Source organism: Salmo trutta, chromosome 16 (genome assembly GCF_901001165.1).
Source record: "Salmo trutta chromosome 16, fSalTru1.1, whole genome shotgun sequence".
Classification (NCBI taxonomy): Eukaryota; Metazoa; Chordata; class Actinopteri; order Salmoniformes; family Salmonidae; genus Salmo; species Salmo trutta.
In genome coordinates, this window is record NC_042972.1 from 55261025 (window position 1) to 55287956 (window position 26932).

At 41.2% G+C, this 26932-nt stretch overlaps 1 protein-coding gene across 1 annotated transcript in view; it reads left to right on the forward strand.

Moving 5' to 3' along the window:
* ppp1r16b (protein phosphatase 1, regulatory subunit 16B) overlaps positions 1 to 26932 on the forward strand; it is a 122120-nt gene that overhangs the window by 71660 nt on the left and 23528 nt on the right. Inside the window, exons 3-5 of the mRNA XM_029695017.1 lie at positions 7017 to 7087; positions 25431 to 25576; positions 25788 to 25891. Of these exons, the coding sequence (XP_029550877.1) occupies positions 7017 to 7087; positions 25431 to 25576; positions 25788 to 25891 (321 nt within the window). The remainder of the gene's footprint in view (positions 1 to 7016; positions 7088 to 25430; positions 25577 to 25787; positions 25892 to 26932) is intronic.

Here is a 26932-nt window from a genome sequence, read left to right on the forward strand (position 1 = left end):
CAAGAACGCGCCTAGTCACCCATCAATCACATCAAACTTCTGAACTCCCAACAGTTACATTGTTTTTAAAGAAATCAAAACGGTAAACAATGCATACATATGCTTTTTAACATAACATATAAACTTCTGAATTTAAGTAATATTTAAATACTTTATTAATCAATGCCACAAACCTGGGAGATCGAGGAGCACCATATGAGCTATTATTATTAACCGAGAGCGCACAGATTCTTCTGCTTTTCCATTTTAGGAATTAGACCAACACAAATAACACAATGTAAAACAGCACATTGTGATTTTTGGTGTGTGAGTTCCAAATGGAGAAACTAGTGGATGCTTAAGGTAGGTTTAATATGAAATACTAGGTTGACTCCAGCAGAATGAGAAAAAAGGAAGCCATGCCTAAATGCCGCTATATCAACACCCTTGTCAATTTTACAGGTCCATGTTAAATTAACAGGTCCCCCAGGCCATGCCCAGCCAACCAGAATTAGATTTTCCCCACAAAAGGGCTTTATTACAGATATAAATACTCCTCAGTTTCTTCAGCTGTCCGGGTGGCTGGTCTCAGACAATCCCGCAGGTGATGAAGCCGGATGGAGAGGTCCTGGGCTGGTGTGGTTACACGTGGTCTGCAGTTGTGAAGCCGGTTGGATGTACTGACACAATTTCTTTTACACGGAGGTGGCTTATGGTAGAGAAATCAATATTAAATTCTCTGGCTACAGCTCTGGTGGACATTCCAGCAGCCAGCATGCTAATTGCACACTCCCTCAACTTGAGACATCTGTGGTGTTGTGTGACAAAACTGCACATTTTACAGGGCCTTTTATTGTCCCCAGCACAAGGTGCACCTCTGTAATTATCATGATGTTAAATAAGCTCCTTGAAATGCCACACCTAACAGGTGAATGGATTATCTTGGCAAAGGAGAAATGCTCACTAACAGGGATGTAAACAGATTTGTGTGCACAATTTGAGAGAGAGAAGCTTTTTGTATGTGTGTGCAGTAGTGGCCAAAAGTTTTGATAATGACACCAATATTAATTTTCACAAAGTCTGCTACCTCAGTTTGTATGATGGCAATTTGCATATACTCCAGAATGTTATGAAGAGTGATCAGATGAATTGCAATTATTTGCAAAGTCCCTCTTTGCCATGCAAATTAACTGAATCCCCAAAAAACATTTCCACTGCATTTCAACCCTGCCACAAAAGGACCAGCTGACATCATGTCAGTGATTCTCTCGTTAACACAGGTGTGAGTGTAGATGAGAACAAGGCTGGAGATCACTCTGTCATGCTGAGGACTGGGGTAAAGTCATTTTCTCTGAATCCCCTTTCCGATTGTTTGGTGCATCCGGAAAAAAGCTTGTCCGGAGAAGACAAGGTGAGCGCTACCATCAGTCCTGTGTCATGCCAACAGTTCAAGCATCCTGAGACCATTCATGTGTGGGGTTGCTTCTCTGCCAAGGGAGTGGGCTCACTCACAATGTTGCCTAAGAACACAGCCATGAGTTAAGAATGGTACCAACAAATTCTCCGAGAGCAACTTCTCCCAACCATCCAGGAACAGTTTGGTGACAAACAATACCTTTTCCAGCATGATGGCGCACTTTGCAATGAGGCAAAAGGGATAACTAAGTGGCTCGGGGAACAAAACATCAATATTTTGGGTCCATGGCCAGGAAACTCCCCAGACCTTAATCCCATTGAGAACTTGTGGTCAATCCTCAAGAGGCGGATGGACAAACAAAAACCCACAAATTCTGACAAACTCCAAGCATTGATTATGCAAGAATGGGTTGCCATCAGTCAGGATGTGGCGTGTGTGTGTGTGTGTGTGTGTGTGTGTGTGTGTGTGTGTGTGTGTGTGTGTGTGTGTGTCTATATACATACACACAGTATTTACAGATCGATATTTGTAGTCAAAGTATCAATGTAATATTGCGATATATAACTGCATCGATGTTGCTTACTATATTACTGATCTGCTGTCCAGAAGGTAACAGCAAACAGAGCAATGTCTTCCCGCAGTAAAGCAAGCACATTGACTCGAGAGGATGCTTATCAGTTCATCCCTGAAACCTCTCAAAAAGCCAGACCAAAATAATACAGCTAGCAAGAGTAGCTACAAGTCAAGTAGTACTTGAAGTAGGCTACCCACCCCTGACCCACAGACAAACAAACAAACAAACAAACAAACATTATAAAGAATGCCTAGCTTTACCATCTAAGTTAGCTAACTATATTATAAAAGCCAAAGAAATAAATTTGTTTTTGTGAGTTTCTCATGCATTTTAAATGTAGCCATTTGGCCAGGCTAATGTTGCTAACCATGAGCTAGCTCGCTGCAAAACATGTCTTGTGTACATTTAAAACTTGCCCAAGGCAGTTCACATAATTGTCAATTTAACACATTTTGCCAATTTATTCATTACTAAATTTAGACAACATTAGATGATTGATCCAGAGATTCTTGACTTTACCTTGATTCGCCAGTCTGGTGAGTGACGTGAAACTTGAGACAGGCATTTGAAGTTCTGTATGATAGCCACATTAGTAGACAATTAGCATTTAATTCTCGGGTGGTAAATACAGTTGAATATATTGATTAGTCACCTTGTCTGAGAGAGATTTACATGCTTAACAAAACGTCACGCCAGGGTAAGTCTACATAAAAACAGCCATTATTTTATGTGTTTCTAAAATCCCCTATCGGAAAAATGTGTGTTTGACCGCTAGGTTTTATGGGTATTATGACTCATCCTGTTAGCCCGTAGCTGTGGTATATAGAGTACTGTTTTTATGCACGACGGAAAGCGGAGTGCCTGGCTACAGCCCTTAAGCTACTTCGTTATCCGTAGCTGATAAAATACGAGAGGGAGAGGTGCTGCTCTAGCAGGCGGGGGAGGAACCATACTGTGAGCGAGTGACGGACTAGAGACGGCAACCAAACAAGTCGACTCGCGCTATAGTATACTAATAGCTGCCGTACCTAGGTTATTTATCATAAAATAATATTACGTAGTACCTGTCTTGACTGCATCAAACCGGGCAAAGCTACTTAAACTAGCTAGCAAGGCTAATTGAGGCTGCAGTGCATGCACGTTCTCATCCTACAGTTACAAATAACTCCATTCACAATAATGAAGTAGCAGCCTATCTGTTGGCTCGTGGTCGCTGTAGCCTATCCTTCTCCTCTTTACTTTTAATTCCGTCATTTTAATTCCATCGTCCATTGATATCTCCTAACTTTTGCCGAACACAGAGCGAGGCTCTATGACTGTAGCCTATTGCCGCTTTGATGACTTATGATTGGCCAACAACAAGCTACACGTATCACGCTCCACTCTGTCTCTCTCTCTCTACTGCAGCAGTCGCTTACGGATCTGCAGGGCCCTTCTGTCAAGTCCGTTCAAATGACACATACCTGAGACCCGTGACAATCATATCAAGTCTGACCCAGACCTGTGACATTATTTAGAATTCTGGATCAGGACCCACTCGGCTCCCGGATCGGGTCTCGAGTATTTGGGTACAGGGGTGTCCGTTAAGACCTCTAACACTGACCAAGCTATAGCTGACAGTTTAGGAAAATACATTTTTTTGATTGCAATTTAGTGGGGCAGATGGTTAATATGTTAATGGGATCTCTAATCAGCCAAGGGTGAATCCTAACTTCCACTGAAGTCAAATTTTCACTTAGTCATGCATTGATGTCAGTGGAACTGAAAATTCTTATTCACCGCTCAGTGATTACAGTAAAGACACTTTCTAGTCTGTGTGGCAAGACACAGGGCGCTCCGCATGTTGTGTTGGAGATACAGCGGCTGTGAGAAGAAGATTAGTATATTTCTAATCAGTAGCTGAGCATGGGTACAGGAAGGCCAGAGGTAGTGTGTCAGTAACAGTAATCACAGAGGATGGGGATGCTGAGGAGGGCAGCAATGCCCTGGAGGCCTTAGATAAAAATCTGCTGACAAACTGGGAAGTGTAGGTAGTGTGTACTGTAGCCCTACAGCGTACTATACTGAGAGAGGGTCAAGCTGAGGTGAGAAACAGGGAGGAGGGGTGTGTGTTTACGTATCGTGTGTGTGTGTGTGTGTGTGGAGCTGCGGGGGAGTTTTGGCGGTTTAAAAGACAGATACACTGTGGGGAATTAGTAATGTGTGCAATAATTATCATCCCCAATCTCCTTTTCCTGCTCTCTCTCTCTCTCTCCAAATCCCCCTCCCACGAACATCCCCCTTCAGCTCACAGCCCATCACAGCACCTACCCCAGAGTTATGTCAATTTCTGGGTCTGGTTTGTTTCCGTTATTAAAAAAAGCAGTTCAGGCAAAGCTGCCAAAACGGAGGATAATGATGTGAAAATAACCCAGAAAGATCAGCCTGTCTGTCAACTATGTTGTTCAGCTCTCCTCACGCTGGTTATACAGTATATTCTGTACGGTGCATCAGATCCAGCAGCTTAAAAAACACATGTACGCTCACATGCACATATACACACACAGGAAGGGAACAATAATAATCCAAAAGCCTTTACATCACCTGCTCTACTGTCCAACCAAAGTCACTATGGTGATAACATCCTGACCTTAATTTATGATTTTAATAACCTTCATTTCTGCTCAAATGAATTCTGGAAATATGATAATCCACAATTAATGGCTTCTGGGTTGATGGATGGGGCAAATGTAAGGGGTAATCCAGGATAGCAGAAAGAGGCTTTGGGGCTACAGTACCAGTATAGACATTTAGTACCCTTGTATGAAAGCCTGGTGTGGTCTGCACACATGATTTGGTCTGAAAGCATAGTAAGGTATTGAGAATGGTCTGTGTGATAACATCTAATTTGGTCTGAAAGCATAGTATGTATTGAGACTGGTCATGTGATAACGTCTAATTTGATCTGAAAGCGTGGTATTGAGAATGGTCATGTAATACCGTCTAATTTGGTCTGAAAGCATAGTATGGTGTTCGAGAGTAGTCTATTTGATAAAGTCTAATTTGGTCTGAAAGGGGGATACCTAGTCAGTTGTACAACTGAATGCCTTCAACTGAAATGTGTCTTCTGCATTTAACCCAACGGGGGGCTGCCGTAATCGACATCAACGTCTTCGGCGCCTCGGGGACATTGAGTTAACTGCCTTGCTCAGGGGCAGAATTACAGATTTTTACCTTGTCAGCTCAGGGATTCGATCCAGCAACCTTTCGGTTACTGGCCCAACGATCTAACCACTAGGCTACCTGCCGCCCCTAAAGCATAGTATGTATTGAGAATAGTCTGTGATAACGTCTAATTTGGTCTGAAAGCATAGTCTGTTGAGAATGGTCATGTGATAACGTCGAATTAATTTTGGGCACCACTTGTTTCTTATTAGTCGACAGGAAACCATAAAACAGTTACAATTATCATATGATATAATCTGAAAGCAGTTCAGGACTTCTTAGTGACAGTTTTGTAGTCCTGAAACAGGAATAGGTAAGGCCGCCGTTCAAGAAAGCTGTGATTGGTTCAGGTCAGGGAAGGGTTCCGGGGGCTGAGTCCGCCCCCATTTATCACCTGCATTGTTCTGTGTGGCTTGAAAACAATTGAGTCAAGACGGTCCGACTCTCCAGACACCAAACAGCACACTTTTCCGTGGACAAATAAGGGTAGCAGAAAACATCACAACAAACATTCCGAAACTCTTAAGGCGTATGCATTCTTCCCTGCTGAAACAGTTTGTGCATATATTACGACAGTTTTTGTTCGTTTTGGACTGCTGTTTGGGTACAAAATGTTTAATGGAGGCAAGCCGAATTTCGGAAGCCGAAGTCTACGCCCCTTAGTCCGTGATTGGTCAACTGGAGGGGTGATGCGAGTTTCTGCTTCCTGACGACTCAGCCCGAAACTGGATTCAACATGGCGAACGACAACTTCGAGCATCGATTGACTGAGGTACAAAAGTACCTTCACCAGTACGATTCTATCCATGCATTATATAAAGACCAGCATGTAAAACTTACATTTGTGGAGGGAGATTGCAGAGACCCTGGGGTCTGACCCAACCGCTTGTTCGAAAAGTAGGGTAGAGTTCGCGACAAGTTCATATTGACAAGTTTGTTTGGCTGGCTTGTTCAGAATGTGGAAAGACTGACGTTTTGGAGTTCGGTTAGGGTTTTGTCAGCTGTGCGGGCACAAAGTTTTTCTCAACGGCCAGCCGAATTTCGGAAGCCGAAGTCTACATCCCTTCGTCGGTGATTGGTCAACAGTAGGGATTCTTTGCTGTCATTAAACTAGATAGTCGTTTTGATGCACATTTTTTTTAAATTGAAAAATACTAAACATCTTAGTTGGATGTCAAATTGATGGTAGATTTCTTGAGTTATCTTAGATTAATTCTGACTTGAGGGAAAGTGTATACTGGCTATGGTGTCTCAAATGGACAAACAGTACTATTGCTGCTTTTTTAATAATTTTTCAAGCCAAGGTCTTAAGGGCGTATGCGAGCACACTCGGTCGTTTCGGCTAGCCGAGTTCGGCTAGGCGCCAGCCGAACTGAAGCATGCTGATGCCTTTATTAGACACACATCTCAACGCTTTAACCTTGTTATTTTTTGTCCCTTTGTGCTGTTTGGTTGAGGAAATCAGAGTTTCTGAGGCACTTTGTGTACAGTCCATCGATTCCCATGGATAATATCCTTGGCTGAGTCATCACTGTTTGTCGGGACCCTGCTGGGTCTATTTCTCTTGCAAGCCTAGTACCATTTGGTTCAATCATGGCTGAATGTCCCTGGCATTATCCTATGCTAGTTGTTTCAAATTAGCAAAAGGGGGAAGGACAACTCCTGCTGGGAACTTATTGTGAGTGGCCCCCCTCTTCCTAAGGTCATCTGGCCAGTGAAGAGGGAAAATGTGTATTGTCATTGTTCTTGTTGTCTGGCGTGGATGTGTGAAGTAAAAGCTGTTCTACAATGGTTTGTTAATGTGTTGTCCCCTCTGTTTCTCTCCCTCTCTCTGTGTTCCAGTGCGCTACCTGCTGAAGAACAATGTCAGTCCAGACTTGTGCAACGAGGACGGACTCACTGCCCTACACCAGGTGAGCTTATGTTCCTCTGTCCCTAATTATAAACCATATAATTAGTTAGACACAAAGTCCTTCAATCCACATATTTTTCAGTGGCAGTCATACTTTAGATCCAAATAGTTCTCCCCTGTCTCTCTCTAAAATCCAGGACACCAGACACCTTTAAAAAAAATAATAATAATGGTTAACCGGCACCATCAACCGATTGAAAACTGGTTAAATGTGCCAAAAAGTTATCGTATCAGTCTGTAGTGAATCTGCTTGGTGGTATGATGGAGCTGGTGCCAGAAAACCAGCTCGGGCCTCCAGCCCTTCAGCTCAGAGTCAGTCTGCCTGCCAGTCTGTATGTCCACAACACCAGATAATCTGCACTCTTAGGATATAAAACTGTGTGTGTTCTGAGTCTTCCCAAAAAAATAGCAGCAACATCCAAAGATTGGGTGGTTGTGGCACTTGCGTGTGTTTATTAGTGTTTATTAACTCGGCTAACCGAACAAGTGTGCTCACATACTCTCACTCGGTTCCCGAGTGGCGCAGTGGTCTAAGACACTGCATCCCAGTGCAGGAGGCGTCACTGCTGTACCTGTTTCGAATCCAGACTGCATCAGTCCGGCTGTGATTGGGAGTCCCATAGGGCAGAGCACAATTGGCCCAGCGTCGTCCGGGTTTGGCTGGGGTAGGCCGTCATTGTAAATAAGAATTTGTTCTTAACTGATTTGCCTAGTTAAATAAAGGTTAAATACATTTTTTTTTTTTTTTATGTTTCATGCCATGCTATCGTACCTGCAGTGGTAGGCTGTATGTGCGTGGGTGCGTGCGTGCGTCTTCCTTTGTGTTTGTCTGAGGTAGTGTTATTAATGAGTTGTTCCAGGCCATGCTATTGTACCTGGTGTGCTCTCGTTATGACACGGGACATTAATCAATGCAGCCCGGCACACACCTTGGCTCCGTCTCTATTCATGTTTCCTCAATTCCTCCTTTTTTAAGTGACCCCAGACTTTTGAACAGTAGTGTGTATTTTTTGTATGTGTTGGGTGTCAATTATTCCTTGACTATCACCATTCATTCTCGCTAAATGTATCCACTCGTGGTTTCTCAAAAAAAAAAAAAGGTGAATACTGCAATATACCCCGGGACAGTAGAGGGCGATGAGCTGCTAATAGCCATCTACGGCCAGACAAGGAAGTGACAACACACCCAAGCAAGGAAGAGACACACGGGAGAATAAAATAGTGTACACAGAGAGACACTTGACTGGCAAGAAAATATAATTTGTGCGAATTACCCAGGATCTTACTTGACTTGATGTATCTAGAAACACAAATAATAGGCGAGATACGGAGACAGAGAAGATGCCCGCTACAGGTTCACAAGGGTGGATGTAGGGGCATACGGCCGAGAGAGCTATGGTGGAGTGTTTCAAGAGTTCTTTTGGGTCTAAACTGCTGCAGAAGACCATCGATTTACAACCGCAAGCTGCCCTGCCAGGTTCCACAATGCCAAGTCCTCATGTTTTCCTGGGAGATGAGAACCTCATGAGCCCTTATACATGTATGTTGATAATATAATGTTGGAATAAATTTCACTTATTCTGTTTAACATTTCCCTTGTTTATGTATACATGTAGGCACCTCTATGATAAATGCCATTTTATTTATTTGAATACAGTCCAGTCAAAAGTTTGGACACACCTACGAATTCCAGGGTTTTATTTTTTACTATTTTCTACATTGTAGAATAATAGTGAAGACGTCACAACTATGAAATAGCACATATGGAATCATAATTTTTTTGGTCCATTAAAATAAAATTGATCAGAAATACAGTGTAGACATTGTTAATGTTGTAAATGACTATTGTAGCTGGTAACGGCTGCTTTAAAAAAAATATGGAATATCTACAGAGGCCCATTATCAGCAACCATCACTCCTGTGTTCCAATGGCATGTTGTGTTAGCTAATCCAAGTTTATAATTTTAATAGGTTAATTGATCATTAGAAAACCCTTTTGCAATTATGTTAGCACAGCTGAAAACTGTTGTTCTGTTTAAAGAAGCAATAAAACTGGCCTTTAGGCTAGTTGAGTATCTTGAGCATCAGCATTTGTGGGTTTGATTACAGGCTCAAAATGGCCAGAAACAAATACCTTTCTTCTGAAACTTGTCAGTCTATTCTTGTTCTGAGAAATGAAGGCTATTCCATGCGACAAATTGCCAAGAAACTGAAGATCTCATACAATGCTGTGTACTACTCCCTTCACAGAATAGTGCAAACTGGCTCTAACCAGAATAGAAAGAGGAGTGGGAGGCCCCGGTGCACAACTAAGCAAAAGGACAAGTACAATAGAGTGTCTAGTTTGAGAAACGGACGCCTCGCAAGTCCTCAACTGTCAACTTCATTAAATAGTACCCGCAAAACACCAGTCTCAACGTCAACAGTGAAGAGGCAACTCCGGGATGCTGGCCTTCTAGGCAGCGTGCCATTGGAACACAGGAGTGATGGTTGCTGATAATGGGCCTCTGTACGCCTATGTAGATCTTTCATAAAAAATCTGCCGTTTCCAGCTACGATAGTCATTTACAACATTAACAATGTCTACACTGTATTTCTGATCAATTTGTCATTTTAATGGACCAAAAAATATGCTTTTCTTTCAAAAAACAAAGATTTTTTAAAACTTGTTATGGCTCAAATCCCCAGACTTTTGAACAGATAGTGTGTATTTTTTGTATGCGTTGGATGTCAATTATTCCATGACTGTCACCATTCATTCTCGTTGTCGATAATTTTAATGTTATAACTTCTAATTGTAAATGTATCCACTGGCGAATTCGGAGATAGTGAAGTGATTGCTATCGAGCCAACATCTTTTTTTTTTTTTTTTGCGTGAGTGTTGTCTGCCAGCAGTAATGGTCTCTGATTGATTGAGAGATTCAATGAGCTTTCATCGTTAAGTAACACAGGAAATGCAAAGCAATGAATATTTACATTCATGCACTTTGAAATAAATGTTGTGACTTTGTCCTAGAAGCATTTAAATGCACGGCACTCCCACGTCATATGAATGAATATGCCTACCTGATACAGGGGACACAGTGAACAGTTGGGAATTGGGGCCAGTTTCATCGTAAAGTTTCCTTGGTGTTAAATACAGTTTGTGGACCAATTTAAAATGTATAAATTGATGGTTCAGATTACGGGATGCCAAGGTCTAATTTTCCCATATTCTGTTCCAGTTAAAGGGTTTTTCAAATTCACTTAGATCTGTGGACCATACATAATGGATACAGTGAGGGGGAAAAAAGTATTTGATCCCCTGCTGATTTTGTACGTTTGCCCACTTACAAAGAAATTATCAGTCTATAATTTTAATGGTAGGTTTATTTGAACAGTGAGAGACAAAATAACAACAAAATAATCCAGAAAAACGCATGTCAAAAACGTTATAAAATGATTTGCATTTTAATGAGGGAAATAAGTATTTGACCCCTCTACAAAACATGACTTAGTACTTGATGGCAAAACCCTTGTTGGCAATCACAGAGATCAGACGTTTCTTGTAGTTGGCCACCAGGTTTGCACACATCTCAGGAGGGATTTTGTCCCAGTCCTCTTTGCAGATCTTCTCCAAGTCATTAAGGTTTCGAGGCTGACGTTTGGCAACTCAAACCTTCAGCTCCCTCCACAGATTTTCTATGGGATTAAGGTCTGGAGACTGGCTAGGCCACTCCAGGACCTTAATGTGCTTCTTCTTGAGCCACTCCTTTGTTGCCTTGGCCGTGTGTTTTGGGTCATTGTCATGCTGGAATACCCATCCACGACCCATTTTCAATGCCCTGGCTGAGGGAAGGAGGTTCTCACCCAAGATTTGACGGTACATGGCCCCGTCCATCGTCCCTTTGATGCGGTGAAGTTGTCCTGTCCCCTTAGCAGAAAACACCCCCAAAGCATAATGTTTCCACCTCCATGTTTGACGGTGGGGACGGTATTCTTGGGGTCATACGCAGCATTCCTCCTCCTCCAAACACGACGAGTTGAGTTGATGCCAAAGAGCTCCATTTTGGTCTCATCTGACCACAACACTTTCACCCAGTTGTCCTCTGAATCATTCAGATGTTCATTGGCAAACTTCAGACGGGCATGTATATGTGCTTTCTTGAACAGGGGGACCTTGCGGGCGCTGCAGGTTTTCAGTCCTTCACTCCCTTTGAGTGTGCTCCTAATCTCAGCTCGTTACCTGTATAAAAGACACCTGGGAGCCAGAAATATTTCTGATTGAGAGGGGGTCAAATACTTATTTCCCGCATTAAAATGCAAATCTATTGATAACATTTTTCACGTGTTTTTCTGGATTTTTTTGTTATTCTGTCTCACTGTTCAAATGAACCTACCATTAAAATTATAGACTGATCATTTCTTTGTCAGTGGGCAAACGTACAAAATCAGCAGGGGATCAAATACTTTTTTCCTCACTGTAACTAAAAATGTGTTTTTCCAAAAGTTTATATTTTTATAGAGATCAGTCCTTTTGGGAGCCCAGATCAGCCCAAGGGATTCCTTAGGACAGCATAGCTGACCTAAATTGTAAATATAGAAAAGGAGTTGCCTGGTAATGTGTACGTTTTTCAAATCTTGGAATATTCTCAAACCATTACTGTCCATGATATCGGCAAGGGCACGGATTCCACATTTGGATCATTGGGGGATGCAAAAGGCCGCCCTCCACATCGCAAGGCATTATTGTGAAATATTGGAGTATAGACAGGCCATTTTGATTCCCAGTTACATTGTTTTTCAATTTTGCGCCAGATGTACATTTTGTGAGCAAAAATAGCACCAAAGCGTAGTTGACATTTTTTTAAGGGATATATCAGTAAAGACCAATTCTTACAGGGCAATAGGAGAAGTCATATGTCTTTCTAAACTCAAATAAATAATTTGAATGTATAATGAGATGACGTGATGAGTAGATTTTAGGGAAATTGCTGTTATTTACTTCGATTGACGAATTGCCTGGGCTCGGGGCCATGGATAATAAAAAAATAGCAAAAGAGATCACGATGTCTGCTGCATCTAGGGATTCTGAACGTAGAAGTGCAGATATCACCTGTTAGAACTATGGCTAAAGGATTGGCATATGGCATTGTGGCCCTTTACACACCTTTCAAAAATTGCAGATTTGGGCACTGATAAACGCATATATTGGAACACGGTGGCTGTATAATAACATGCTGTACATGACGTCAGAGCTCTGGCTCTGCGCTTCACAGCGCCGTATAGGTGTTGCCTGACAGACGTTCTGAACTTGAGCACCTAGGACTCCAGGTATTCTGAAAGATGAGACATTGAGGATTATTAGAAATAACTCTTTGATGTCATACAAGCAAACACCCGTGAGTTCAACTTGGCACTTCACATTTCCATATCATAAAACATTCATGATCACTATGTTTGATGTATCATTACAAGATGACATGGCGTAATACCCTTGGTTGTTCTGAACAGATTGTGCCTGTGTTTGTCTATTGTGAATAAATTTCGCCACGGCACACTCACCTGAATGCACTCTTGACTCCTTTCTATCCGCACCAAAATGATGATAGGCTTTCACAATGCAGTTCAGAGAAACCAAACACTGTAATATCATATTTTATAACTTACCTAGTGGGAATAGAACAGGCTTTCAAATGATGCCCACCTGACATAGATTGCGATTTATGAGGGTGGAGGTGGGGGTGCGTGTGTGTGTGTGTGTGTGTGTGTGTGTGTGTGTGTGTGTGTGTGTGTGTGTGTGTGTGTGTGTGTGTGTGTGTGTGTGTGTGTGTGTGTGTGTGTGTGTGTGTGTGTGTGTGTGGCCACTTCTAGAAACCAGTTAGTTCTCTCACTCAAACCCTTGTCATTTTTTTTGTCTTATGTTGTACCTACCCCACATTTCCCAGGAATATTGTCATGTTACTGAATGTATCTGGAGTATTTTCAGATTTTGTTATCAACAAATGAGTCAAATTCAAATAAAATCAACAGTGTAATGTTTGGATTCAGTCTTGTGTCAGGTGAACTATTGTGTCCTCACCTTTTGGGCTAATCTTTCTCCCATAATCTCCAAACGGTTCCCTTTCAATTGCTACCATGGATATGCATTTCATTTTTCTTCTGTAAGAAACATTTCAATTTAGACCTATCCATATAGGCCCAATTCCCACGAGTGTAAAGGGTTAATCATATTAATGAAATAGGAGCTATTTCCCATATGTTCCAAGACAGACCAGAGATACAGTATGACCATTCTAGTCTATCAAAAGTGTTTTCTGCATCGAGAGATAAAACCCAAGGAGCTGTTGTTTCTGATTAAGTATTTACGATATGTAATACTCGACGGAGGTTATCAGAGGTTAAATTTTTTTAACAAACCGCTTTGGTCCTGTCATTTTTGTTTGTTTTGGATAGAAAGTGTTGTAGTTGAGAGATTCGGCGCAGTGACATTGCTCAGGCTGATCATCTCGAACATACTGTATAATTTATGTAGCTCTCTGCTCTGTCTTGTACTCTGTCTGTCACCACTGGGCGATGGGTGGGTGGCAAGACATCTTCTCTCTCATGGAAAATAAATAAATGTCTCTCAATTTAATTTCCTGTGAGATTAGTCATAAGACGAGAAGAGGAGGCGACTTTAATTTCAGTTTATATGTTCCGCTGTCAGCATCATGTAAATATAGTAACTCATTTCATTTATATGGTCAGCACCACACCTCAAAGTGTGTGTGTTCATATTTGATTTGTTCTATTCTCTCCCTGGCACATAATTCTGGACCATGGGTAGCATGTCTTGACTGAGGGGTCTGGGCCTCTTGGTTAGTGACAGGCCTCTATGTTGGAGCACAATGATTTGTTTGATTTATTTATTTATGGGGTTAGAAAATACTTCACATATAGATAAAGAGAATACATTAGATCCAAGAGGATAACATTAAAAGTATCATATAACAACTTACATCCAATATGGTTCTGGAAAGGAAAATATGACCAATTGACTATACATGAAGAACACACACTATCTTTGTTATTTTAAACCTGCTGTAAATACTGTGTGTGTGTGTGTGTGTGTGTGTGTGGGGTGGTTCTTTTATCCTTGTGGGGACCTAAAATCCAAAAAAAACCCCACAAGGACAGTAAAACAAGGAAAATTCAGCCCTGTTTCCCACATCCCCATGAGGACAAAGGCTGTTTTAAACTTCGGTATTAGGGTCACAATTAGCGTTAGAATTATGGTAAGGGTTAGTTTACTGCATTTAATTTGAGTAAATACTTTCTTAACACTTATTTTTCTTTTAAACTGCGTTGTTGGTTAAGGGCTTGTAAGTAAGCATTTCTCTGTAAAGTCTACACCTTTTTGTATTCGGCGATTTTGATGTTAGGGGCTAGGGAAAATAGGATTTTGAATGGACATTTCTTTTAGGCCCCCACGAGGATAGAAGAACGTTGCGCGTGTGTGCGCGCATGCTATCGGGCTCATCTGAAGTGTCACGACACCAATTTCAGGTGTCATAATCCAGCTGGCTTTTGTTTTATCCCTGATAGATCCACCAGAGGTATTCTCCTTTACACTTGATGATGAGTGCACTGGAATCTGAGAATTTGACACAGTTATGCCCTGTTAATCAGTGAGTTCGAGTGCCTTCACGAAAGTGTCACATCGAGTGAAGAAATGTCTGAACACATCTGAAGGCCTGTCAATCTCACTTGCTCCCTGAATAAAAGAGCAGTGGTGTAAAGTAATTAAATAAAAATACCCCCCAAAAATTACTTAAGTAGTACTTTAAAGTATCTGTACTTTACTATCTGTATTTTTTGGCAACTTTTTACTTCACTATATTCCTAAAGAAAATAATGTACTTTTTACTCCATACATTTTCCCTGACACACACTGACACACATTTTGACAGGAAAATTGTCTAATTCACACACTTATCAAGAGAACATCCCTGGTCATCCCTACTTCCTCTGATCTGTCAGACTCACTAAACACAAATGCTTCGTTTGTAAATTATGTCTGCGTGTTGGATTGTGCCCCTGGCTATCCATCAATAGAAATAATTAACATTTGTGCCGTCTGGTTTGCTTAATATAATATATCTTCCCTGTGGCTCAGTTGGTAGAGCATGGTGTGTGCAACGCCAGGGTTGTGGGTTCGATTCCCACGGGGGGCCAGTACAAAAAGAAATGCTTGAAATGTATGCATTCACTACTATAAGTCGCTCTGGATAAGAGCGTCTGCTAAATGACTAAAATGTAAAAAATGAAGTTGAAATGATTTATACTTTTCATGCTTAATAAGTACATTTTAGCAATTCCATTTGCTTTTGATACTTAAGTATATTTAAAATCAAATACAGTTAGACTTTTACTCAAGTAGTATTTTACTGGGTGACTTCCACTTTTACTTGAGTCATTTTCTATTAAGGTATCTTTACTTTTACTCTAGTATGACAATTGAGTACTTTTTCCACCACTATAAAAGAGTAACCCAGGAGTGCTTTAGAATGTTTTGATATTATACCAAACAGTACCACACCCCAGTATTCCATACTCTGTATCCTTCCAACTAAACAAACACTGAGGCCATATTTAGTTGGCCTACACCTTTACCGTACAGTACTTCAGCCTTGTTCTCTCTTCTCCTCATCTAGTCGCAGATATCCCCGACCTTGGGGCAACGTAAGCCTATAGGCTTTTCTGACTTAAAATTATTATTTTTTTAAATAGACAACTCTCTCAACAAATCACGAGTTTGGGTAGGCGGGGCTTAAAATGGGTCCCAACTGATACATTGCCGGAAGCAAACCATCTGTCTAGAGACTACGCTTCGCCAGGCCTTTCATTAACTACTAACCACCCAGTAACACAGTACCCCCGTCTTCCAGCCCACCGTTTATGTATTAGATTCTGTACTATTAACCAAACACTGACTCCATAATATTATTTTGTTACCATGGACCTTTACAGTGCATCAGGCTTGCTTTCCTCTCTCCTCTCTTCCCCTGCCCACCACCCCTCCAATCCATACAACCCACAGCCAGAGCCCAGTAACACAGACAGTGTTGTTATCCACACATACACAGATGCATAATCTGCTTCTTTGTGAGGCAGGCCTTCGTCTCTAAATACTTTGCATGAGCAGTTATGAAAGACACATTATTTCCTTCCCCGGTCGGTTCATTGTCTTAGTGCAGGCAGAGGGCCGGGGGAGGCAGGCTACAGGGGAATTACAGGGAAAGGCTAGGGGGATTAGCCTAACAGCTAGTATGTGGGCTCAAATATGTGGGTTTTAAAGAGGGTGCTTATGGTAATGCTAATGGTGGGCTAGCCAAGCTGTAATCCAGACAAGGGTCAATTATTTTGACATGGACACGGTTGGGTTTGTCTGTACACTTTGCCTAAATGTACCATTTGCCTAACACAAGCTGAAGATTTTGACTTTATCCATTCATGAGTATACAAACGCAACATTTAAGTTGTAAACCATGTTTAGCTACTGTACATTTCACACATTAGAGCCAGTTACTAGGGCTGTATTAATGGCAAATATTTGGTAGGCCTACAAATGTATTTTACTTTACTGTTTCCACTAGTGTTTACTCTGTATTTGATAGGAAATGGTGTGGTAACAATGGTTACTTCCTGGTGACTTTCAGTTTAAAAAGAAACGTTTTTTTCCACTGTGGCTATGACTCATGTTATTTCACCTAACTGTACCATGGACCTTGTAACTTTGTCTTTTCTGCTGTCAAACAGTTTGCACGCATGCACACACACTCATAAACATGCACACAGAAACACATCACACACACAGATTGCACAGGAAGAACAGAAATTAGCACCACCACCTGTATTATGTGTCATACTGTTCTGCTTCTTCAAGCCAATAAGGAAGTTATTAAAGAAGTCTCTCTCACAGACAGACAGACAGACACATTCTGTGTCTAAGGGAAATATCCCCTGAGAACAAACTGATCTCTTGTCAAGCTCATAGTCTGTAGAGTTATGTTTCATATACTGTATGTTGACAATTCCATGTTAACAGAATGATAAAAATAAAAACTATTGATTGAAAAGTAAAAAAAAAAAAATATATGTGCAAGGACTACTTTCAACAATTTCCAGTTTTGCAAAAACACATTTACTCAAACAGTGCAGATTTTTACATTACATTTTAGTCATTTAGCAGACGCTCTTATCCAGAGCGACTTACAGTAGTGAATGCATACATTTCATTACAAAAAAAAATCTCCGTACTGGCCCCCCGTGGGACTCGAACCAACAACCCTGCCGTTGCAAACACCATGCTCTACCAACTGAGCCACACAGATGTAAAGTTTGGTAATAGAATGACTGTAAAATCTCCCTCCAATTTATGTGACCACGTTTTCCAAAAACTCTGTTAAATACTTACTCTGAATTAAGATTCAAAGATGCCTGAAGAATGTGGTGTCAGCTATGAAATTATACCTATTTTGGTTATGGACCTACAGTAAGTGAAGTGGGTGAACACCCAGTAACAGCATGATGGTAACAGAATGACATGGTTCCCTGATCTGTACTATTTACCTTTTTAAAATGGCTTTTTGAGGAGAAGTGGAAGTGAACCCTGGAACCCCAAAGAACTTTCGTTGTTTGTAAACAACAACTGTTAAATTGCGGCTGTAAACAGCTAGCTGGCTAAGCTAGCTAACTTAGTTTAGTTGTTTTCTCAAGGTAAAAATGGGCAGTTTGACAGAATGTATTCCCTGGTGGGATGGTCCTTACGTCCCGAGACACATCTATTTTTCTAAATTAAAGTTTATAGATTTCCCAAAGAAGCATTCCAGCGGGCTGCATTGCCTGCATGTATGGCTAGTAACGTTAGCAGCAGCAGGAGGTGGCGGATGATGTGTAGCACATGGGTAAGTTGTTTATTAAGTTAACCATCTATTCTAGGCATCGTCAGGTATCTAGCTAGCTACCTACGTGTAAATATGATAGACTGCCATCCATTAGTTTTTTTATGACACAAACGTAAGCTTAATCTGCTATTAACAATGTTAGCTACCAAGCTAGTAGCTAAGCTAGCTAGCTAATGAACAGATGTCCAGTCCCAAAGAGAGAACTATGACAATACAAAAACACAATTGCAATGAAATTTCAAATGTTATATCATTTTGAGAATAATGAAACTGGTCTAATTTCAATGTTTTCTAACCTCAGAAACAGAGACCTGTGAAAGCTGCTATTCCCTGTCTGCGGATGAAGTTCACAAAGAAAGTCCATCCAAGATCTAGCTACTGGGTGTGCAGGTTTCTGTTACAGCCCTGACATTCTGCTTATTATTTTATATTAAACCCACTATTCATTTAACTATTCAATTATCTCCAGTGGTGTAAGGTACTTAAGTAAAAATACTTGAAAGTACTAATTAAGTAGTTGTTTTGGGTATCTGTACTTTACTATTTATATTTTTGACAACTTTTACTTTTACTTTACTACATTCCTGAACACAATTATGTACTTTTTATTCCATACATTTTCCCTGGCACCCAAAAGTACTCGTTACGTTTTTAAAGCTTAGCAGGACAGGAAAATAGTCTAATTCACACACTAATAAAGAGAACATCCCTACTGACTCTTATCTGGTGGACTCACTAAGCACATGCTTCGTTTGCAAATGATGTCCTAGCGTTGTAGCGAGCCCCTGGCTATCCGTAAATAAATTAAAAACAGGAAAATGGTTTGCTTAATATAAGGAATTTGAAATAATTTATACTTTTCCTTTTGATACTTAAGTATATTTTAGCAATTACATTTACTTTTGATACTTATGTATATTTAAAACCAATATCTTTTTTTTAGACTTTTTTTACTCAAGTAATATTTTACTGAGTGACTAACTTTTTTTTATTAAGGTGTCTTACTTTTACTCAAGTATGACAATTTGGGTACTTTTTACACCACTGATCTCTTGTTTTGGAGTAAGATGAATGTCTAAACCCACTAACCATGTACATAGGCATCTTTTGTATGATATTGCATAGTGTTGATTCTTTGATTTAAGTATAGTGTCTTTTTTGGTCATTGAACATTCCCTTTTTGTCTTGTTTTATTTGATTGTCACTCTCTCATTTTGTCTGATATTGCACAGATTTGCAGCTGCAGCTAAAGTCCTTGATCATTGCTGTGTGGGTGTAACGATCTCTATACGGCTGACCTAGGATGCAACCCCTGTCCACAACAGCACTTCATACCCACAAAGCAGTGTCCATTATCCTACCAAAACCATGGTCTTTAGGTCTCAGGGTGGTCGACATCACCACACGATGGCTACGAGGGCTTTGTCTCTCCTTGATTACTTGCATCCTATCTCCTCTCCTGTATTGTATCACAACTGTATTGGAGGAGAAGGTACAAGGTCCCTCCCCTCTGACCTTCTTCAATGGGTTTTTAGAAGGAGGAGAGGAATCAAGGAAGGATTCATTGAGAAAGAGCCTAGCACTCGCCTGTCAACTAGCTCACATGTGCTACACACTCACCCCTCTGCTACGCTCACTGACGACCTCCTCCGCCGCATCATCAGCAGCCAGCAGAGCAGAATTTGTGAACTGAGTCAATCTAGCACCCAAATAATACATATTGTGGGTATTTATTTATGCTACATACTCAGATCACACAGTCGGCGGCTGAGTTACACAGTTGGTGGCGTAGGAGGACGTGAAAGGGGTGTGACTAGAGCAGAGTTGAGCTGCAGGTGAGTTATAGTATCCACTGTGATGTCATCCCCCTGAGACTTGTAGTAGTGTCTCTTCCTGTCTATCATTCATATTTTTATATCGTAAGCATCTCCGCAGTTGGGAGGATCTCATCCTGCAGTTTTGCTTCATTTTGCTACACTCGCGGTACTCCTTCTCCAGTGGTTAGCATGATACCTACAAGTGTCATTTAATTAGGGTTTGCGTCCCGACCCGGTCAGCCATACAGGGATGGAACTCATGCATTACATGGCTACTTTGTAGCCCAATGTAAAAGTGACCCTTCATTGTGGTCACCCTTCACTCTGGTTTCTCTTGCCTCCACTATCCGTGCTCTAACCTTTTGGTTACAGTGGATGTGAGATTATTTGCCAAATGCAGACATACAGTATGATGGGAATAGTATTGGCACTGTGGGCATGTCCAATGCACATGTGGCTTGCCATTTCTTTACTGTAACAGGATTAGCAAATCCTCACTCATTATTTACATTTTGTTGAGATGTTTTTGTCATTTGAAATGATACTATTAGAAATAGGAAAAGCATTCACACCTGAGAACTTGTGTGTGGGGGAATCATTTGCTACTAACTTGAAAGAAAGCAAAAGGCTGATACTGGCAAGATGAATGTGTGGGTTTTTCTTTTTCAACAGACAATTAATGAGGCTAACCATGTTGAAGGATACCAGATTAGACTCATAATGAGGCTAACCATGTTGAAGGATACCAGATTAGACTCATAATGAGGCTAACCATGTTGAAGGATACCAGATTAGACTCATAATGAGGCTAACCATGTTGAAGGATACCAGATTAGACTCATAATGAGGCTAACCATGTTGAAGGATACCAGATTAGACTCATAATGAGGCTAACCATGTTGAAGGATACCAGATTAGACTCATAATGAGGCTAACCATGTTGAAGGATACCAGATTACTCATAATGAGGCTAACCATGTTGAAGGATACCAGATTACTCATAATGAGGCTAACCATGTTGAAGGATACCAGATTTGACCTCTACAGCTACTGTACATGCCATCATGAAATGGATTAGTGCAAGCCCTGCTCTTGTAATGAAGGTAGGCCTTAAAGATGACATGCACAGTTGAGAGACATTATTGGCAAATATCACTATCAGGGTGTTCAGAAAGGAATATTTGAAGGTTATTTGATTACATTTCTAAATACATGTTGCTTGAAATAAAGTTGCAATTTGTTTGCTTCATGTTATGTATCATCCTGGTGTACAGTACCAGTCAAAAGTGTGAACACACCTACTCATTCAAGGGTTTTTCTTTATTTTTACAATTTTCTACATTGTAGAATAATAGTGAAGACACAAACTATGAAATAACACGTATGGAATTATGTAGTAACCAAAAAAGTGTCAAACATATCAAAATGTATTTTATATTTGAGATTCTTCAAAGTAGTCACTTTTTGACTTGATGACAGCTTTGCACACTCTTGGCATTCAGATGCGTTGCGTTGTGCCTAAGAACAGCCCTTAGCTGTGGTATATTGGCCATATACCACACCTCGTCGTGCCTTATTTCTTAATTAACTATAGTACGCATTTCCGATTTTTAATAGTGTTTTAAGATGTGAGGAATCCAAATAAATGGTCAAAAACCACCCACGGACCCCACATCAAGCCCACACCAACGGCCAGTATACAGTATCATTTGTCAATATTTGACAAGTAGTATAAAGCTGTGGCTTGGGGAATTGTTCATTCTACCTATGTAATGTACTCTCATTGAATCTGGTGATGTTTTTTTTCTCCCCTGTCCGGAGACATTTCTAATTGAAGTTGTTAGGTTTATGTCTCATCATACAACCTGATATTACCAGGTTCTGAGCACTAGGTGGTGCTGTTTCTGCTATACTGGCTCACTCTACTATCCAGTTAGAAAAGTGTTTCCCAAACCTTTTATAGTCCTGTACCCCTTTAAACATTCAACCTCCAGCTGCGTACCCCCTCTTGCACCAGGGTCAGCTCACTCTCAAATGCTGTTTTTTTGCCATCCTTGTAAGCCTGCCACACACACACTATACAATATATTTAAACATAAGAATGAGTGAGTTTTTGTCACAACCCGGCTTGTGGGAAGTGACAAAGAGCTCTTATAGGACAAGGGCACAAATAATAATATAATAATCGTCAATAATTTTGCTCTTTATTTAGCCTTCTTTCATATAAAACCATATTTGTTCATAAAAAATGGTGAATAACTCACCACAGGTTAATGAAAAGGGTGTGTTTGAAAGGATGCACATGAATCTGCAATGTTGGGTTGTGTTGGAGAGAGTCTGTCTTAAATCATTTTCCACACACAGTCTGTGCCTGTATTTAGTTTTCATGCTAGTGAGGGCTGAGAATCCACTCTCACATAGGTACGTGGTAGCAAAGGGCATCAGCTTACAGCAGGACATTCTGAGCACAGCCCTATCCAAAAATCTGGCAGTGGCTTCTGATTAAATTCAATTTTCACAGAACCGCTTGTTGCAATTTCAATGAGGTTATCTTGTTCAGATATCGGTAAGTGGACTGGAGGTAGGGCATGAAAGTGATAACCAATACAGTTGTTTGTGACGACCGTTTCGGGAAAGTACCTGTGTAATTGCGCACCCAGCTAACTCAGGTACTTCGCTGTATCACATTTGACAATGATGGAAAGACCTGTGTGTTGTTCTTAATGCAGACAGAGAAGAGCTCCAACTTCTTAATCATAGCCTCAATTTTGTCCCGCACATTGAATATAGTTGCGGAGAGTCCCTGTAATCCTAGATTCAGATCATTCAGGCGAGAAAAAACATCACCCAGATAGGCCAGTCGTGTGAAAGACTCGTCATCATACAAGTGGTCAGACAAGTGAAAATTATGGTCAGTAAAGAGAACTTTAAGCTCGTCTCAATTTTTAAAAAATGTGTCGATACTTTCCCCCTTGATAACCAGCGCACTTCTGTATGTAGTAAAAACATTACATGGTCACTGCCCATATCAGAAAATACACGAGGTCAGGGGCCTTACTTTATACCCCCCTTCCCCCCGGAACGGTTGAGCTAATGTGATTAGCATGAGGTTGTAAGTAACAACAACATTTTCCAGGACATAGACATATTTGATATTGGCAGAAAGCTTATATTCTTGTTAATCTAACTGCACTGTCCAATTTACAGTAGCTATTACAGTGAAATAATACCATGCTATTGTTTGAGGAGAGTGTACAGTTATGAACCAATTAGGCACATTTGGGCAGTCTTATTACAAAACCTTGAAGATAAATGCAATGGTTCATTAGATCAGTCTAAAATGTTGCACATACACTGCTGCCATCTAGTGGTCAAAATCTAAATTGTGCCTGGGCTGGAATAATATATTGTGGCCTTTCTCCTGCATTTCAAAGATGATAGTACAAAAAACAGTAGATTTTGCAGGCATGAAGGAGCCCAAACTCCAATGAAGGAGAGGCAGCTTCAATGCTCTCTGGACTGTCAGACCTGTGGGCCTGAGAGTGCAGGAGAACGGGGTCGTCAGCCCCCATCTCCTGAACTATCTTGACGATATCTGTGACATTAATCCCATTGTCATCCTCATCATCCCCTAACTCGCCTTCCCATGACATGTCGTCAGACAGTGAGGGGAGTGAGTCGAGGCTATCCATGGCCTCGGTTGCTGGGAGCTACGAATATAGAAGCTTGTTTAAGCCTCTTTAAAGCTGCCCTCGTCAGAAGTTTGCAGTGCTCACAGGACTCTGGGTGGTTGAGTGCCTTTTGGGCATGCTCCTTACCCAAGCAATTGATGCATAGCGGGTGGGAATATTTCCTCGCAATCATGGAACCGCAAGTGCAAGGATGTGGGGGTTTGAGAGAAGGGAACTAACAATGCTAACGTGTTGCAGGTAGGGTATGCTAGTGAGGTTAGCGTGCCTCTCGGCGAGCTAGCCAAGTTAGCCTAAGCTTTGTAGCGTGGGATAACCAAGTCGCAATAGCTGGCCATGAAGCAAGCTACCAACGGACACTGAGAAGTAGAAAGGAATTTTTACACAAAACAATCTTTCGGTCAGAACTCAACTTCTCAACAGGGTCCGAAGACCTACGCTTGGCAGCGATGTCCTTTAAGGTTCACTTGTGAGCAGTTAAGCAGGAAAACAGGGATCCAGTCGATCTGAGGAGAGCTAGAGAGTGATTCTCTTTGAGGAAGAGAAGCGAGAATAACCAGAGGGCTGGAGGTCATGGGCTCACATCATTCGCCACTCTACCTGTCTGTCTCCAACAGATGCTTTTGAAAGGTTATTCCAGTTGTAGGTGATCTTAGCGAATCCCCATTGTGAGATATCAAAACGAATAATTGTAAAGAGAACTTCACATGTTAGTGCTCCTTGGGCTTTGTACGTGGAAATTCCCATGTTTATTGTCTTTCAAGGTTTGCCAAACAGTATCTCTGATCTCCATGCTCCTTTTCTTTCATCGGTCTCTGTCGTTCTCTGTACAGCCTGTCACAATGACACACCTCCATAGCATTAGCAGTGGTATAAAGTAACTAAGTAAAAATACTTTTTTGGGGATATCTATCTTACTTTACTATTTATATTTTGTACTTTTACTCCACTACATTTCTAAGGAAAATATGTACTTTTTACTCCCATACATTTTCCCTGACCCCCAGAAGTACTTGTTACATATTTGAATGTTCAGGCAGGACAGCAATATGGTCCAATGCACGCACCTATCAATATAGCGCGTTGTCATCCTTACTGCCTCTGATCTGGCGTACTCACTAAACATACATACTGCGTTTTGTAAATTATGGCTGAGTGTTAGTGTGCCCCTGGCTGTCCTTAAATAAATAGAAATGCTGCCCATTTTGCGTAATATAAGGAATGTATTGCATTTTCTTTTTACTTTTACTCAAGGATGACAACTGATACTTTTTCCACCATTGTACTTAAGTATATTTAATACTAGATACTATTAGACTTTTACTCAAGTAGTATTTGACTGGGGTGACTTTTACTTGAGTAATTTTTGATTAAGGTATCTTTACTTTTACTCAAGTATGACAGTTGAGTACTTTTACCACCACTGAGCATTAGTTAGCTCCAATTATTTCTGATGGAGAAAACAGCTGTTTTCCATACCCTGGTAATTTTTTTATGTTTTAGTTTTAGCCCACTTCCTGCTGTTAAGAACACACACGACCCACACTGCAGTGGAGATGTCAAAGAGTCACATCTTTGATGCTTTAATGTATTCTTAACAAGTCTCAGTGGAATTCTAAAGTTCTATAAAATACATTTATACAGCATTAGAGATTCAGAGCAACTGTCTCCTATAGATTCTACAGAGTCTTGTTACAGTAATGCATTTAGTTTGTTGCATTAAATGAAGCTAATATTCCATCTCTCTCTCTCTCTCTCTCTCTCTCTACCTCCCTCTCGCTACCTCTCTTGCTCTTTGCTACCTCTCTCTCGCTACCTCTCTATCTCACTACCTCTCTCTCTCTCTCTCTCTCTCTCTCGCTACCTCTCTCTCTCTCGCTACCTCTCTCTCTCTCTCTCTCTCCCCCCAGTGCTGTATTGATAACTATGAGGAGATGGTAAAGATCCTGTTGAATCGTGGTGCCAGTGTAAACGCCCAGGACAATGAACTTTGGACCCCGCTACATGCTGCTGCCACCTGTGGACATGCAGGACTGGTCAAGGTCCTCATACAACAGTAAGACAGTGGCTTTGTCACACTACATTTAACACTGCAGCTTTCCATCTGTATGTCTTGTATTTATTCATGTCAGATCTGTATTTTTTTGGGTCCAAGACAGTTACAGTACAGTGAGAGCATACATTAAACCCATGACCTTGGCATTGCTATCGCTATGCTCTAACCAATTGAGTCACACTTATCTCTTATCGGTTTTCTACCTTCCCAGTGGAGCAGACCTGTTAGCTGTGAACTCTGATGGCAACATGCCTTATGACCTATGTGAAGATGACCCTACCCTGGACATCATCGAGACCGCAATGGCCAATCGAGGTGAGCGAATAATATTTTTTTTTTTAAATTACTGTTTTGATATGTCAGTCGGCTTTCACTGTAGCACCTGAAGTCCCAGTTCTCTGATATAATCAATAATATAGCTGAACGGTAGAGCAGTGGAGGCTGGTGAATTGAAAAAAGTAGGAGGATGAGAGACAGAGAAAATTCACACAGGACACCGGATAAGACAGGCGAAATACTCCAGATATAACAGACTGACCCTAGCCCCCCGACACACACTATTGCAGCATAAATACTGGAGACAGGAGGGGTCGGGAGACACTGTGACACTGTTCGACGATACACCCGGACGGGGCCAAACAGGCAGGATATAACCCCACCCACTTTGCCAAAGCACAGCCCCCACACCACTAGAGGGATATCTCCAACCACCAACTTACCATCCTGAGACAAGGCCCAGTATAGCCCACGAAGATCTCCCCCACGGCACAACCCAAGGGGCGGCACCAACCCGGACAGGAAAATCACGTCAGCGACTCAACCCACTCAAGTGACACACCCCTGCTAGGGATGGCATGGAAGAGCACCAGTAAGCCAGTGACTCAGCCGCTGTAATAGGGTTTGAGGCAGAGAATCTTAGTTGAGGTTTTCAGAGGCTTGACTTCAGTGCAGGATGGGTTGAGATGTTCAGGGGCTAGGCTTCAATGCAGGACAGGCTCACCATGGATGGATGGTGTTGGAAAAGTGCTCAACTCTTCCATTGAGGGCAGGTCAGGATTTGACTTGAGAAAACAAAAAACAATAACACAATGCAGTTAGACAAATGAGCTAATGAGTTCATCAAAGCAAGGATTAAAATCACATTGATTTGTAATAATGTGATTATGTTTGCGTATATGATTGACAGGGCTATTAGCAGTGCTTGGAGAGGAAATATTCAATGCGCCAGTGGATGAGAGGGCACATGAGACATGGCTTCAGTTCATATCAGGAGAGAGTTGACACTGTTGATGGAATGGAGTGGTCATCCCCTCTTAAAGCTGCAATATTTAACCTTTTGGGCGACCTGACCAAATT